This window comes from Eretmochelys imbricata, chromosome 17, assembly GCF_965152235.1.
Source record: "Eretmochelys imbricata isolate rEreImb1 chromosome 17, rEreImb1.hap1, whole genome shotgun sequence".
Classification (NCBI taxonomy): Eukaryota; Metazoa; Chordata; order Testudines; family Cheloniidae; genus Eretmochelys; species Eretmochelys imbricata.
The window spans coordinates 10,784,684-10,800,846 of NC_135588.1; the positions used below are offsets into that span (position 1 = coordinate 10,784,684).

Below are 16,163 nucleotides of genomic sequence, written 5' to 3' on the forward strand. Positions count from 1 at the left end.
TCCTGCTGTGGTATAGAGTTGCCATAGTGACTTCTAGGCCATTCTCATCCCAGCTGCCCTGGCACACAGAGCATGCCCAAGGGATGTGGCTGAGGAAAAGGGAGCATGGTCAGGACAAGTTGGGGCAGTTGGTACAAGGTTGACCAACCTTCAGAGTTATTTCCTATTTCAGTCTTTGGGCTGCTCTGGTTTGTGTCCGGGATTGGTCTGTCCCCAAGAAGGCCCCAGTGTCAGAAGAAGGCTTACAGCAGCCGCCATCCTCACAGGCACCGACTAGAGCGGAGCCACAACTCAGGATCGGGGCCTCACTCGCCAGGCTCACTCAGTTCTTCTGAACGGCCAAACCAACCACATATATAAGTGGCTCCCTGACATGGGCACTTGTCCACTAGAACCTGGGACACGACCCGCCAACTCATTTCAGGTTGGCCGGCCAGCCACCGCTAAGTTGCGGTCACTGTGACCCGAGGCACCCCTGTATTCGGACCCTACACACTACTGCTGTGATTTCTGTACCAAATACGCCTTGTGAAATATTTGAAAACAAACAACCCCCTGGTCAATATCATCATTGTAAATTGTCTATAACAAAGCTGGATGTGAATTATGAATGCTCACTGGTATTACACTTAGAAGTCTGTGATTAAAGGGTATTTAAATCAGGCATGCTGGGGGGAGGGAAGAGTTGATAAACTGTTTTTTTCCAGATAAAGACAAGAGGATGACACCTCAAAGCAGATATGGCTCAAATTCAATGGGCTATTGATTTGTATCAGAAGTTACAAAAGGAAGAGATAATTTGGAACCAGCCCCAACTTTATTTTTCAGACCTCAGGGGTCCTTTATTCAGCCTGAACTAATGAACTTTATCTGGGGGCATCTTTTGGAAGAATCAATTAAAAAGGTACCCTGAACTACAGAGAGACAGGGAGCAGACCCCTAAGTTATCCTCCACTTCAAGGAGGCAAAAAACCCACGATTTGATCTCTGTGATGGGTCCTGGCCAAGCCAGCCCGTAAAAAGCTGGAAAGGAGACGGGCGGAGGGGTGGTTGTATTTTGTCATTAGGAGAGCTTTCTCCTAGCAACAAAGATCTGCGGCTACGCTGCAGACCTTACAGCGGCACACAAGGTAGATGTAGGAGGCTAAGTTACAGGCTTTAAAAGTGACAGCGCACATTCAGTTTGCATGTAACCATCTCTACCTTAATTTCTGTTACTTGGTACCACTTAATCCATGCTCTTTGTGTGAATAAACTTGTTTTGCTTTCATTATAAAGCCTCAGTGCCGGATACATGCAGTGACGTCTGAGCTTCTAAGAAGCTGACAAATTGGAATGTTTTAGGGTCTCTGCAGAAGCAATGAACCAAATACTTTTTTGGTGAGGGTCCAGTAGAGGGACCAGACCCTGCAGGACGATGGTTTTGGGGTGAATTCAGGGCTGGAAGGGTTCTAAGGTCAGCCTGCAAGGAGTAAGCAAGTTGGGCAAGGCCAGCGTGAGGCTTGCAGGCTGTTGGGGTTGTAGCTCCGGACAAAAGCTGCACAGCTAGCCACAAGATGCTCAGAGTTACAAGGCAAACAGTGACTGACCCCCTTACTGGTGTGGGTGAACCCCAAAATGTCCCCCAAAAGGTTTCCATGTCCCACTGCCAATTACTCCCATCTGGAGTCCTCTTGCCCCCCACAAAAGGGAGATAAACCAATAATACTTCAAACATCTGAACAGTTTAGCAGCTACATAGACCTGTGCTGATTGTGAAAGTTACGCAACACAGCCGCTCTGCTCCCCGTTGTATTTAGAGTCAGGTCAGCTGACTTGAGTGACAAAACAGGTTCATCATAGTGATTAAGGATTACAAAATAACATGACTAAAGTGACAGCAGAACCTCAGAGTTACGAACACCAGAATTACGAACTGACCCGTCAACCACACACATCTCATTTGGAACCAGAAGTCCACAATCAGGCAGCAGCAGACACCTCCCAACCCCTCACCCCCCCCAAAAAATAAAAATAAAAGCAAATACAATACAGTACTGTGTTAAACATAAACTACTAAAAAAACAAAGGGAAAGCAGAGTCATTCTTCTGCACAGTAGAGGCTCGAAGCGATATTAAGTCAATGTTCAGTTGTAAACTTTTGAAAGAACAACCAAAAAGTTTTGTTACAAACATCACAGAGTTATGAACCACCTCCATTCCCGAGGTGTTCGTAACTCTGAGGCTCTACTGTATGTATTTGGTAACTCCCTTTCCTTAGATTTACCTTCCTACGTAGACCTGTATGTGTATACCTGGAGATCTCATCACCATGGTAATCTGAATGACTGCTTCATTTCTTCTGCTATATTTTCAAAATGCTGCATTCGATATTCTGAGAATAGATGGGGGAATCTACGGAAGACTCTTCAGTCAAACACACTAAAAATGGACCCTCTCGTGTCAAACACATACTGTTTAGATCTTCACTCCACTGTCATTCTTTCACGGAAGGAAAGGCTCATCCTTCTGTTACATTTCTCTCTCGTAAAAATATTTGCTGAAACAAGTCAGGGTGCGTGGGCACACAGAAAACAGTCTGACATAGATCAACACCCCCTTGTTGGTAAACAAACAACTAGCATAGCATGCTTAGTTGTAGGATGTTATGCTGACATCTACTGGCCACTTTAGAATATAGCACAGCATCTATTCATTTAACAAACACAAACTACCAGGGGCCAAATTTTCCCCACAGCAGGACACAAGCAAGAACTCATACTTTGTGTCTTGCAGTGGGGAAGTGGGGTCCCCAGCTGAGAAAGGTAGACACTAGTACTCATATATTACATATTTATACTATATATACAAATGTTGTTAAATATAAGAATAGCCACAGATCAGGAGGTCCATCTAGTCCAGTATCCTGCCATCAACCGTGGCCAGCACCAAATGCTTTAGAGGAAGGTTCAAGAAACCCTGCAGTAGGCAGTTATGGGATAGCCTATCCCTCAGGGAAGATTCTTCCTGACCCCTAAAAGTAAGAGGTTGTTTTATGGCCTGATGCATGAGGATTTTATATATATTAGAATTTATTGTTACAACTCTGCATATTCATAGTCATTCAATCCCTTCTGAATCCTGCTAAGCTCTTGATCTCAACAAAATCTTGTGGCAATGAGTTCCATAGGGCATGTGCCTATTGTGTGCGCAACAGAGAATCATCATAGCTGGAATGCATAGTAACAGTTATCATTAAAGTTGACTACGCATTCCCATTCTAAAGGGCTTTATTTCTGTTTGTAACTTTCATTTTGCAGAGAGGTTTTCCAGGTGTGGTCTCTGCCGAAGAATGAATTTTAAATTTGAACAATAACAGCTCAGCCATTTTTGATTATGAAGGGACTGAACACATATACTTCTACTATTAAACATCTTCGGTGTGTCTTTTAAAAACTTTTCTAATACCTCATTGGGAGAAGCTTGAAATTTAGCAGAGAGAGAATCCCTAGTTTGGAGACATGCCTCTTTGTGGTCTAGTGAAAATGCATTCTTCTTTGGCCTAAATATAAGGGATTAAAACACCGTGCTTTGATCATATGCACTTATGTTGCCTGAATCACAATCTCCCAACCTTCTACTGGCAACAGCATGTGCACAAATAAGTAAGTTGGGCACAAAGATCTGAAGGAGCGTACGAAATGCGGAATGGCTCTGAAGATGTCGACTTATTCTGTATGATCTATTAATGCATGTACTGAGGTAGGTAGGAATCTAACTTCATGTGTCTGATTGTCTCATAGGGTCTTACTAATTATTTCCCGGTTGTTCTCTTTCCCACATTCTAAGTAAAGTAATGCGCATCTGGCATACCCTGCTTATCAATCTGTGGCATAGCCAGCTGACGCATCTATGACAACACAGGCAAGCTCCTGCTTCATATCAAGTCTTTCATTTTGTATATGCCATCTAGCCAGTCCACAGCAACAGCAAGCTAGATTTCCAGAGGAGGACACTGAAGGTTTTAGTAAGTGAACACGATGAGCGAGAACAAGGCCCACTGATACTTTAGCTCCAGACAGGATAAGTAGGATACACTCACGCACTTGAATTCCAGGCCCAGCTCCCCTACTGACTTGCTGTGTGGCTTTGGAAGATCACAAGAGTCTGTGTCCCTACTGGAAAAATGGGGGTAATATTCACCTACATCCCAAAGGCGAGGCTAGAGTGAGCAATGTTTGCAAAGGACTTTGTGGGTGTAAAGAGCTCCAGAAGTGCTAAGTATCACTGTTCTCCACAGCAGGCTGACATGGGAACTCTACAATGAGAGAGGATATGGCCTCAGAGACAGGGAAGCTATTGCCTGAATCAGAAAGGCCCCCCCTTGTGCTAAACAGTTGATGGATGATGACTCAGGCTGCTAATCTGGACAACCTGCTCCACCCACAGTGATGGGAAGACAATGCAAGCCTAGCAATACACCAGTTCTCTTTGTGGGGGGCCTCCAACCAAGTGCAAGCAATAAACAACCTTACTGGCGAATTCCTTTTGGCCATCTCAACGTATCACCGGCTTCCTGACAGTGGTGGATTAACACCAAAAACCACTCCTGGTCCCCTCACTGAGATCACTGCCAGGGTCCGATCCATGTGCAGCATTCCAACATTTGTGTGCTACCATCCCTGAGCAACCTGAAGGACACCCCCCAGGTGAGATTTGTCTGCCAACCTGCCCAGAGACTGGGGACCCCAGTTTTGGTTGCCTCAGCCTGCACCTACTTTACAATTCCCCCAAATTTGCTCATATGCCTGAGCATCTAAACAGATTACTCACCTTGTACGATAAACGTGAGGGTATTAGCAGCAGGAGGATTTTCTGAGTGAGGTCTCTTGGTGTCCTTCGATTCAGTTCCACTCAGCAGGAGCCAGGCATTCTGTCTGATGTACTTGAAATCACTTAAGGATGGGATTGTTTCAGTTGTCTCAAACAAGCAGGAAAGCTGCCTACTACTTTGACTAAAGGTTGAACCTGCTGTTGCAACTCCATTATGGTGATTTAGGATTCCTTCAAGGCAATACATGCACAAATGCATTAAAAAAAGTACTGTTGATCTTTTAATTATAAAAAATACCCCTTAAGTTTTGTTTTCCCATGTGAAAAAAATGTAATACATTTAGCTAACCCCATTTCTATACAGTTTTAATGGCTCCATTTGGTCCGTAGTATCTTGAATATTACTTTTTTTGAGGGTGAAGGGCCATTTTTCTGCATTATAGGAGTACAAGAAACTTTGGGCTCTTTATCCATAAATCTTTTGAGGGGAAAATAACAGAAGATATAAAATTTTCCCTGAGCAAATACATTTTGCTTTTTGGTCACAGAACGTAATGTAATTATTAAGTTCTATTTAAACTACGGTTGTAGTATGATATAAATGATTAAGATGGTATATACATAAAAGTTACAAACGCAGCACATTAACCCAGACAAAACAGTTTTCTAGCAAAACCCCAAATCATGCTTCATTTCAAGTTTCATTAATCGCCAGCACTGCAGGCCAGACTGACATCAATTCAGACAAACCTAGCCCAAGTTTTGAATTTGTGGTTCAGTTTGTTGGAATAAATGAGCTAAATTTGGTTGTTATGTGGAGTCTATCACAAACCTGGGCAAAATAGCAGTTTTGGCTGAGTTTCACTTGGAGATTTTGGGTTCATTTCTATTAAAAAAAACCCCTAAGGCTAAGGTTTTAAAGTGAGACTCATGAATTTTGGGTGTCTCAAATTGGACACCCCAAAACTGAGGTACCACCAAAAAATCACTAGAGACTTTTGAAAATCTTAGTTTTGTTTTTGTGTCATAGAAATCTAGGCTATTTGGATCAGCAGTGTTCTGCAGTGAAAGCACCGAGAGGCCAACAAGGATAATCTCATCTTTACAATAGGACAGAAATCATCACAACACCCAACAGTCTCTGGCAACAACGGATCAAGAATTTAGCATACAAAGTGATTCAGTCTCATTTTACATAGCACTATAACACATGCAAATATCCTAGGTGTACATACCAGTGCATAGGAAGCAACAAACTGCGGTGTAAATCCTACAATTCATAGTGGAGTTGCTTTAGATACAGAGCCACCCTCTACAGACACTCTTCTTGTCCCATAACTTTCAGTTCTCTCAATTTCACTTTCATTTCTCTCAAAGAGGCTGTTGCAATCCCTGCAGGGCGGGATTTCCTGGTCAAACAAACTTCATAACAGCTGGGCCAAATTCTCTACTAGCATTAACGCCAGTGAAGTCAATCGAGTTACGCCAGCAGAGAACTTGGCCCACTGAGAGGTAAAAGAGCGGATATAGCTGCCAAAGAGGAGCTAAGGTTTATTTCTCTGTTACAAACAGGTGGCAATAAGTTCACAGCAATGTGCTCCAGTCACACTCGATAGGAGCTTCTAGATTCCCCCTTATTAACAAAGGTTGGGTGAGATCTCCTTAGCACCAGCTGTGGTAAATACCGTCCCACAAGGAGCAGAGCCGGAGACAGTATCCTATCCAGCTCAAAAATCATACAATTGATTTAAAGATTATGAAATTTTAAAGATAACAGAGGTGTGGTACGTTTTATCTGCCTTCTGGTGTTGCAGCATTTAAGGTCAAGTTTCCAGGTCTTCCCCCTTAAGCAGGAGAGCTAGAAACTTAAAACAAAAACAAAAGCTGAGATTCTGAGCCCACTGCCAATATTGTTGCATTGTTTCCTTGCATTCCCCATCTGTCTGCCTCCATCTGTTGTCTCTTGTCTGACACTTAGACTGTGAACTCTTTGGAGGCAGGGACCACTGTGTTTGCATCCGATGAAGTGAGCTGTAGCTCACGAAAGCTTATGCTCAAATAAATTTGTTAGTCTCTAAGGTGCCACAAATCCTCCTTTTCTTTTTGTGTTTGTACAGTGCCTCGCACAACGAGGGCCTGGCCCTGGACTAGGTCTCCTACACGCTACGATAATACGAAGAGTAAATAATTTTCAGACTATAACCTGAATCCAGCAGCTGGGGCTTTAAGGAAAACACCAAATAGTAAGACTGCCAAAAAAAAAATGGGTGTGATAATGATGATCTGATAATCTGGGATTAGTCAGTATAGATTTATGAATGGTTTAAAAATGTAAACGCACGCTGCAACTTGACGTACTCAGTGACAACTTTTTGATACTGATTGCTCAGTAGCTGCCAGCCTTCTGGTTTACAAAGATTCTAGCGTCATGGACCATTTTTTATTAATACCATGAATAATAATGGGATAAAGGAAAGAGGAGAAAAAAGCTACAGAAAGAGTATGTTGCAAATGACCCATTGATATATAGTCTAGTATTAGACGATAGGGGCGTAGTCTTTAGCATTGAGTATTTAGGACCCACGAAAGGTATTAAATTGACAGCTTGGAGGGCTGTAATTTTATACCCACAGTACAGCAGAGGAAGTGGCAATGAATGCATCTCCATTTTTGCCAGTCCTGTGCTCCAGCAATAAGCCAAAGGGACCAGTTCTACGTCTGGTCCCTTTACAGCACGTCGCAATGAACAAAAAGTAAGTGTTCTTCAACCGTGTTAGCTCAGCTGAGCAGAACATGATTGAAAAGCCCAGTTAAGAGGTGTTACCCTGCTTCTTACCAGGGTTTTCAACTGTGCTAAGAAAATTGCAAAAACTAACTAGAAATAGGGAATTGCCATCTAATGGGGTTGTGCACAGTGGGGCAGCAGAGGGATCTGTTCTCAACCAATTATCTGGAAGAAAATATAAAATAACTGTTGGTAAAATTTGCAGATTACACAAAAATTGGTGGCATGATGGAAATGGGTCAGTCATACAACCTGCATTTCAATTCAGCTAAATTCAAGGTCACACAATTAGAAACAAAGAAAGCAGGTCAAACTTATAAGATAGAGGAGTGTATCCTGGAAAGCAACAACTCTGAGAAAGATTTTGGGGTCATGGCAGACAATAAATTGAACACGAGCTCCCAGTGAAATCCCATAACAGAGAATGAATGCGATCCTTGGATGTATAAGTAGGAGAAGGGCAGTAAAGTTACCTGGATATACACCATTAGTGACACATCTACTGGAATACTGTGTCCAGTTCTGGTATCCACACTTCACAACAGATGTTAAAAAACTGCAAAGCATTCAGAAAACAACAACAAGAACAATTCGCAGTTTGGAAACAATTCCTTAGTGCAAAAGACTGAAAAAAAAGCTCCAACTATTTAATTTATCTAAAGGAAGGTTCAATAGTGACTCGAACACAATCTATAAGCAAGGAAGAGCTTACGGATAGTAATGGCTTTTTAAACTGGCAGAAGATGACAATGACGAATTCAGATTAAAAATAATATCTAATAGTGCTTTTCAACTGCAGATCTAAGAGTGCTTTACAACAGTCAGTAGCATGATCCTCATTTTACAAATGGGGAAACTAAAGCACAGAGGTGAAAAATAAGGCACACCTTTTTAACAATGGACATAATTAACCATTGGGACAACTTACCCAGGGAGGTGCTGGATTCTCCATCACTTGGAGTCTTTCATTCAAGACTGGATGGTTTTCTAAAAATATATGCCATAACTCACACAAGAAGATAGAGGCTTGATACAGAAATTATTGGGTGAGGTTCTATGGCCTGTGTTATACAAAAGATCAGACTAGATTATCAGAATAAGAAGTTTTAAGGCCCAAAGGAACCAATCTATGAAATTACACCAGTTGAGGACACAGCTCACAATGGATGAGCATTCCCTTCTAACTTTAATATTTAAACCTCATAAGTTTTGCAGTAGTTATATCTTTCCTTCCTAATGAACTCCCCCTTGCACACACAAAATCAAAACTGGTTGTTTTTAGTCCAACACAGGAGAAATGGGTTTATTTCCCGTGCCCCCCACCTCAAATTTCAATTAACAGGATAATTTCCTTCTGTGGAAACAGTGAAAGTTACTATTCATTTGATTTCAATAGTAAAAAACCCCCACACATACCAAACAACCCCTCTTCCCCCACCATTAAGAATTTTCGTTATTACACAGTAAAATACTTAAAACATTTTAAAAACAGTACACTTTCCTTGATACAGATAATCCAGTATTATGTTAAATAGTCATCTGATTCTCAATTACTTACTTACTAGACCATGTAATTTTGACAACACATGAAAAGGTTAAAGGCTTACACAAGGAACGGAATCAGATTGACTTTTAAGAGGCTGACCCAGCAAGGCAACGAATGACCACAACTCCCACTGATACCAATCGGAGTGAGGGTACTTAACATCGTACAGTTACCTTGCAGGGCTGGGCCTTCAGCTGAGATTTTCAAAGGAACCTAAGGGAGTTAGGTGCCAAATTCAGGCAACCTTTGAAAAATTCCAGCCTTCATGTCACTATGCTCCGGTGTAGCACTAATGGGTTTTGGGAGAGAGCTGGGTTCATCTTCAATCTTATTAAAAGAATGGCTGATATAGGATCTTTGGGAGAGCAGACAGAGAAGACGGATAAGGGATGAGTTACTCCAAAGGAACTAAAGATGAAGCACCAAGTTTATGTGTGTTCGGATGTGGGGTTATGGTTTGAAACCTTCTCTACATAAGAGTTTATAGCAGTAGGAAATAAAAAAACCCTATTGTGCTTCTCATGTTCAAACCACTTCACCAAGATAAAATTACATAACCCTCAAAGAACTCATATGTGGTAGGCATTTACCCCCATTTTATAGATGGGGAAATGGAGGCTCAGAGAAGTGCAGCAACTTGCACAGCTTGCCTGGTCCTTAGACTACACCTCTGTAACAACAGATACTATCTAAAACAGTATTTTCTTAAGAGCACTTAAAATGTCACATTACGAAAACACTGCCAGATTCACCATTGGTGCAACGACTTCTGCTTAGTAAAGTGATAGGTTTGGCCCACTCTTATGGTCCGCTCCATTCTGACTGGTTAACCCTGTGAATTGAGTGCACACACATTTTCACATCAGTAAGGTGGAACCTCCTTCCGGGAGGACAGGGCTGTCTTCATTTACTCTTCTTTGGTCCACTTCTCTGTTCAGGCCCTTCTGCCCTTTTCCTTCTCCAATCACAGATCTCTGAGTAGCTACATGATTGGCATTTCCATGCTTCCTCAATTTCCACTCCCTGTACCTCCCTTCGTCCTTTCCAGTAAGCAAGGTAGTACTGTGCTCTCTCTCTCACCTTTTCTTCTTCAAACTGAACCACCTCTGTCCCGAGCAGGGTGTTACTTTCCTGGTGGCTGTATTCGATTTTCAAACAGTCAATGCTGGGGATGTCGGAGAGCGTCATGTTTAGATACATCAGCTCCAGGAGGTCCCCAAAGCAGGTTACCGTGAAGCCTACTTTCTGAGCGTGTTCCCTAATGTGCAATCCCAGTGGCTGCTCCGGCCTCAGATGGATGTGACTGGTGATAACATCTGGTTTCAGTTGTCCTTGCACCATGGCATCAAAAATGTATTTATACAGACAGACCTGAAATGGGGGAAGATAATAAGCAATCCACTATAGCAAAATGCGTTATAGAATGCGACAAGCTGGGTTGTACTCCCCTAGGCTATGTCTACACTTACAGCTAGGGGTGGGACTCCCAGCTTGCATAGACATACTCCATTTTCACTCACCTGAACTAGCATGCTAAAAACAGTAGGGCAACACCAGCAGCCATGGCACAGGTTAGTCGCCATGAGTACATACCCTCCAGGTTCAGAGGGGTTTGTACTCCGAGCGGCAGGCCAAATCTGCTGCTGTCCATGCTCCACTAATTAAAGCTCAGATGAGAGCAAGCGTGAGTATGTCTGCACGAGCTGGGAATCCGCCCCCTCTCTCAGAGGGTAGGCATAGCCTCAGACTTCACTGGAAACTCCAGCCTAAATCTTCAGGCTACTCAGTGCAATATTTCCTTGAAAGCCGAGTGTATTATACATAGAAATGCCCCTCTCCGTAAGGGTATATGTCAGCTCCAAATAAATGAATCGCCCAGGAAAATGTGGAGGAGCTAGTAATAGAAGTTATTTGTATGTACATTTTTAGGTGTAAATAAAGTGTGTTCAAAATTGAGGCGCGAGTCTGATAGAATGAGTCTTAATCAGCTGAACTTTAAAAGGTGGGGTTTTCACAGCTGCCCGAATTCTAAATGGGAAGCAGGCAGCCAAATAAATCCTTTAGGCAGCTTTGATGATACCCAGCTGAAAGCAGATCTCAAATTACATGAATAGGGTGCACTTGTAGTTAAAATAAAAACTTACTGTTGCACAACCAATCAATGTGCTGTGGGATTTGATGGCAATAGTCTAGTAGGTGATGTATGTCTCTGCAAGTCAGCATTGAACCAATGATCTGGGGGGGGCCATGGACTGCTGGAGTTCTATCTTTTGCATGAGATGCTAAACCAGTGTCCTGAAAACCTGTCTTTGAAGATCCTAGGACACTTTTCCCAAGAGAAGGGTTGTTAACGCTGATGCCTGGTCTGAATTCCAGTTTGGGTTGTTACACTCCACCTACATGGAGTTCCCCTTCTAGTTTCAACTAAATACTTCTTGTCCTAAACAGCTGTGTAAAATGGTGGCTGGCTCTCAAACAACTGTTCTCTTTCGTTCCAGAGATGGTTGCAATTCACATATAAATTGTACAATAATCTGTAGTGTTTTTGGTGTAAGAGGGACAATATAAATACAAAAAGTCATTATATTACAGTACTTCTTTAGGAACCCATCAGTTGCTTGTTTTCTGAGCAAATATTTGTCACTGGATAGACCCCTCTATGGATTTGAACATATTTTACCCACCTGGAAATAATCTCTCTTTTTCTGGGCTCCAGAAGGCATAAAAGGTCGGCCTCGGGTTTTTAGCTCTCTCAGCTCCAGCTCTCCCTTGGCACTATAGCACAGCTCATCAATAATTCCCATCAGGAAGACATCTTCTATTATTCCAAAGACTGGAAGCTCCCGCACGCAACCACCTGGAATACAAAATAGGATACCCATACATTTTATGAGGCTCGCTGGCTTTTGATTGAAGATTTAAGTAACACTGCAGACTTCTTGGAATTGTACTACATTTTTTTTTAAGATGCATTTTAAGAATTTGCATTTAGACACCTGATTAAGAGAATGCTTGCATGCCTCCCCAAGGAGTTTCAGTTTTAATAATCTAAGGTGGTTATTAGAAATTCAGGCAAGGGAATTTAAAATACATATTTTTGTCTTGACAATCTCTAAATGTTATCCTTTCAAGCTAGCACAAAGATCACAACAAATTTTTATATATAAACTCTCTCTCTCTCACACACACACACACACACAGAGTAAAACAAAGATAAAAAAAGTATGACAATACCTTTTGCCTGCCTACATACCTGCTTGTAGAACTGGAATCACAGAAAGAAGATTCAGTATTTTTATCGCCCACGAATCTTCCTTGCTGGTCGTATGTACTTTCACTACATCATGAACTTCTAGTTCTGGTTTCAAAAGAGATAAAACAATTATTATTTTTATCACAGTCCTGCCTTGAGGCTGCAAATCATCTCTGGGTCCCATTGTGCAAGGCACCATGAAGCATGGTAAAAGAGCTTCAGTGTAAATAAACAAGATAGACAACAGGTGGGAAGGGAATCAGGTACAGAGATGAGTACCCAAGGGTACTCAACAGATCAGTTGGAGAGCCAGGAATAGAAGAACCCCTGTCTCCTGACCCCCAGTCCAGTGCCCTCTCTGTGAAAATAATCACCAATTTTAGAAAACGATACAAAATTAGGCCTCTTTCCTCAACCCTGGTGCAATATATCAATCCACTGAGGATTACAAGGAACACTTTCTTTTTTCCAGGGACATCCGTAAATTAAATATAGTCCAGAAGTGGGCATAGTAGGATAGTTAATGCAGTGTCTGTTATACTGCTCTTTAATGCAAGTATATGCTTTTGGGTGACTCTTATGAGGCTAGAAGGTGAAACTCAGCTTACTGTTATACCTTTGCATCCCTGCTGACATCAATAGATTTGTACAGGTGTAGCTGTGGGCAGAATTTGACCCAGCACATTACAAGTAAATTAATTTGTTCACAAACATATTAAAGCTTTCCAAAATATTTGCAGAAAACATAATGAAACAACGCACTGTATAATAAACTACACAGAAGAGGCTGGGGAGAAAGAAAACAAAATGGAAGTTTTTACTGCAACATCCTGGTAGTTTTACCTCTTGCTAGATGTATGCTCTTCCCTGTGTTTAATAACACGACTGTCTCTGGTGCCTGCTGCTGAGGGAGCTCCCTCCCATAAACCATTTGCTGTTCGCACCAACTCTGAGTGGACAGATCAGTCACGCAAAGGTAGTTCAGGTCATATTTTTCCAGGGGAGTCTGTGCTCTCTTTCTTTTCATCTTCCCGGATTCCAGAGGCAGGTCGCTTGAGGAGTTTGGCTTTCCAGAGTGTCTATAATGAAATACATTAATTGTTTCCCCCCTCTAGAGTACTTTAAAAATACAACTGTTTTGCAGTTTGCACAGTAAGTTTCTCCGGCAAAGCCACTACACAAAGATGAAATAGTAAATTGATGAGCGATGTCAGTCTCTCTTTAAAGTCTGTGCCAAGTTAGGGACACACTGGTATAGTTCCTACTGTCCTCTGTGAAAGCCCCAGTAAGTAGCAGTCGTTTATTTTCAGTGAGCATGAGCCAGATTAGGGCAAGTTTGGACGTGTCTCACACCCTCCCATGCGGATGTCCAGCTCAGCCCCGGAGCAAAAGGAAAGTCTCCCTGAGTTAGGAATCTAGATGCCGGGAGCAGGGAACAATTGCTCGGATGGAGATTTGATCTCCAGGACTCCTTGGGGAGGCTACAAGCCTTGGCTCCCCCCCAGCCCTGTTTAAGGCAGAGGGCCAGTTCGCTGCCCCCTGCCTTCGGGAGCGAAGGGGGTACAGGACCCTACCCTGCTTTGGCAAGCACCCAGGATGCAGCCCAATTTGGGGGCTGCTTCCCAGAGGCCTGGGGGGGGGGTGCAGCTCTTCTAGGAGCAGCCAAAGAAGCCCTCCGGGGGTTACCGGGGAAGAGCCATAGCAAGCTGGAGTTGGGATGCAGCATGGGGGTGGGGGCGAGCTCCGGGAGCTGCCGCCCCTCTAGGCTTTGGAGGTGGGGGGCGGTTTACAGGCGAACCCCGAAGCTGGGGAGAGTCGGGCAGCGCCTACCCCGGCTGCAGCGCGTCGTCCCCCGCCTCCTCCAGCAGCCGCAGCAGCTCGGAGTCGCTGAGCTCGCCAGGCTCGGAGCCCTGCCCCGCCACGGACGCTTGAATCGCAGCCCGTGCTCCGCCTCCCCCTGCGCGCTGGGGCGAGCACGGCTCGGAGGAGGGGCAGGGGGCTGGTCTCCACCCGGGTCCCTTCCCTCCAGCTCCAGCCCCCTCCCACGGTGTTCTCCTTCCTCCTCCCCTTCTCTAGTCCCATGCCCTAGGACCCCGCACAGCAGAGACTGCAGAAATGCGCATGAATAAGGACCAGTAATGGAGACACGGAGTCAGCCCCCAAGCCGCCTGAGAAGGCCAGCCCCAGCAGAGGCATTATGCATTGTGAAAAGGAGTACTTGTGGCACCTTAGAGACTAACCTTAAAGACTTGAGCATAAGCTTTCGGTGAGCTACAGCTCACTTCATGGGATGCATAAAGTGGAAAATACAGTGAGGATATTTATATACACACAGACCGTGAAAAAGTGGGTGTTTATCATACACATTGTAAGGAGAGTGATCACTTAAGATGAGCTATTACCAGCAGGAGAGTGGGGTGGGGGGAGAGAAAACCTTTTGAAGTGATAATCAAGGTGGGCCATTTCCAGGAGTTAACAAGAACGTCTGAGGAATGGTGTGGGGGTGAGGAATAAACAAGGGGAAATAGTTTTACTTTACTATTGTTTCATATTCTCTGTGTATATATAAAGTCTGCTGCAGTTTCCACGGTATACATCTGATGAAGTGAGCTGTAGCTCACGAAAGCTCATGCTCAAATAAATTGGTTAGTCTCTAAGGTGCCACAAGTACTCCTTTTCTTTTTGCGAATACAGACTAACACGGCTGTTACTCTGAAACCTTACTTTGTATAATGACTCAACCGCTCCCAGTCTCTCTTCAAGCCTAAGTTAACTGTATCCAATTTGCAAATTAATTCCAATTCAGCAGTCTCTCGTTGGGAGTCTGTTTTCGAAGTTTTTTTGTTGAAGAATAGTCACTTTTAGATCAGAAATCGAGTGGCCAGACAGATTGAAGTGTTCTCCGACTGGTTTATGAATGTTATAATTCTTGATGCCTGATTTGTGTCCATTTATTCTTTTACGTAGAGACTGTCCAGTTTGCCCAATGTACATGGCGGAGGGGCATTGCTGGCACATGATGGCATATATCACATTGCAGGTGAATGAGTCTCTGATAGTGTGACTGATGGTGTGGCTATCAGAGGCGCATTATAATATTCAAAAACCAGTCGGAGAACACTTCAACCTCCCTGGTCACTCTATTTCAGACCTAAAAGTCACAAGTCTCCCCAAAAAACACCCTCAAAAACAGACTCCAACGAGAGACTGCTGAATTGGAATTAATTTGCAAATCAGATACAATTAACTTAGGCTTGAATAGAGACTGGGAGCAGTTGAGTCATTATACAAAGTAAAACTATTTCCCCTTGTTTATTCCTCCCCCCCCCCCCACTGTTCCTCAGACGTTCTTGTTAACTTCTGGAAATGGCCCACCTTGATTATCACTTCAAAAGTTTCTCTCTCCCCCCACCCCACTCTCCTGCTGGTAATAGCTCATCTTAAGTGATCACTCTCCTTACAATGTGTATGATAAACACCCATTTTTTCATCGTCTGTGTGTATATAAATCTCCTCACTGTATTTTCCACTTTATGCATCCAATGAAGTGAGCGGTAGCTCACGAAAGCTTATGCTCAAATAAATTGGTTAGTCTCTAAGGTGCCACAAGTACTCCTTTTCTTTTTGCGAATACAGACTAACATGGCTGCTACTCTGAAACCTGTCATCATGCATTGTATTCGCCCCCGCCCCCCAGCAGAGGTTTCTGGCTCTTTTACTCTTCGCTTTCAGCTTGTCCAGCCAATATCAGGGAATGGAAAGGCAGG

At 43.3% G+C, this 16,163-nt stretch overlaps 2 protein-coding genes across 3 annotated transcripts in view; both read right to left on the bottom strand.

The window, feature by feature from the left end:
- Positions 1–6,157, bottom strand: part of LOC144276339 (tapasin-related protein-like) — a 38,356-nt gene extending 32,199 nt beyond the window's left edge. For both annotated transcript variants that reach the window (XR_013348227.1, XM_077836319.1), the window contains exons 1-2: positions 6,048–6,157; positions 4,813–5,043 (exon numbers count right to left, since the gene is read on the bottom strand). Coding sequence is in view for 1 of the 2 variants with exons in the window: in XM_077836319.1 (XP_077692445.1) it covers positions 4,813–5,043; positions 6,048–6,093 (277 nt within the window). In the remaining variant the exon portion in view is untranslated. The remainder of the gene's footprint in view (positions 1–4,812; positions 5,044–6,047) is intronic.
- A 3,889-nt stretch (positions 6,158–10,046) lies between these two features.
- EXO5 (exonuclease 5) overlaps positions 10,047–16,163 on the bottom strand; it is a 95,350-nt gene continuing 89,233 nt past the window's right edge. The window contains exons 2-6 of the mRNA XM_077836935.1: positions 14,227–14,360; positions 13,240–13,475; positions 12,397–12,501; positions 11,828–12,000; positions 10,047–10,514 (exon numbers count right to left, since the gene is read on the bottom strand). Coding sequence (XP_077693061.1) covers positions 10,047–10,514; positions 11,828–12,000; positions 12,397–12,501; positions 13,240–13,475; positions 14,227–14,360 — 1,116 coding nt within the window. The remainder of the gene's footprint in view (positions 10,515–11,827; positions 12,001–12,396; positions 12,502–13,239; positions 13,476–14,226; positions 14,361–16,163) is intronic.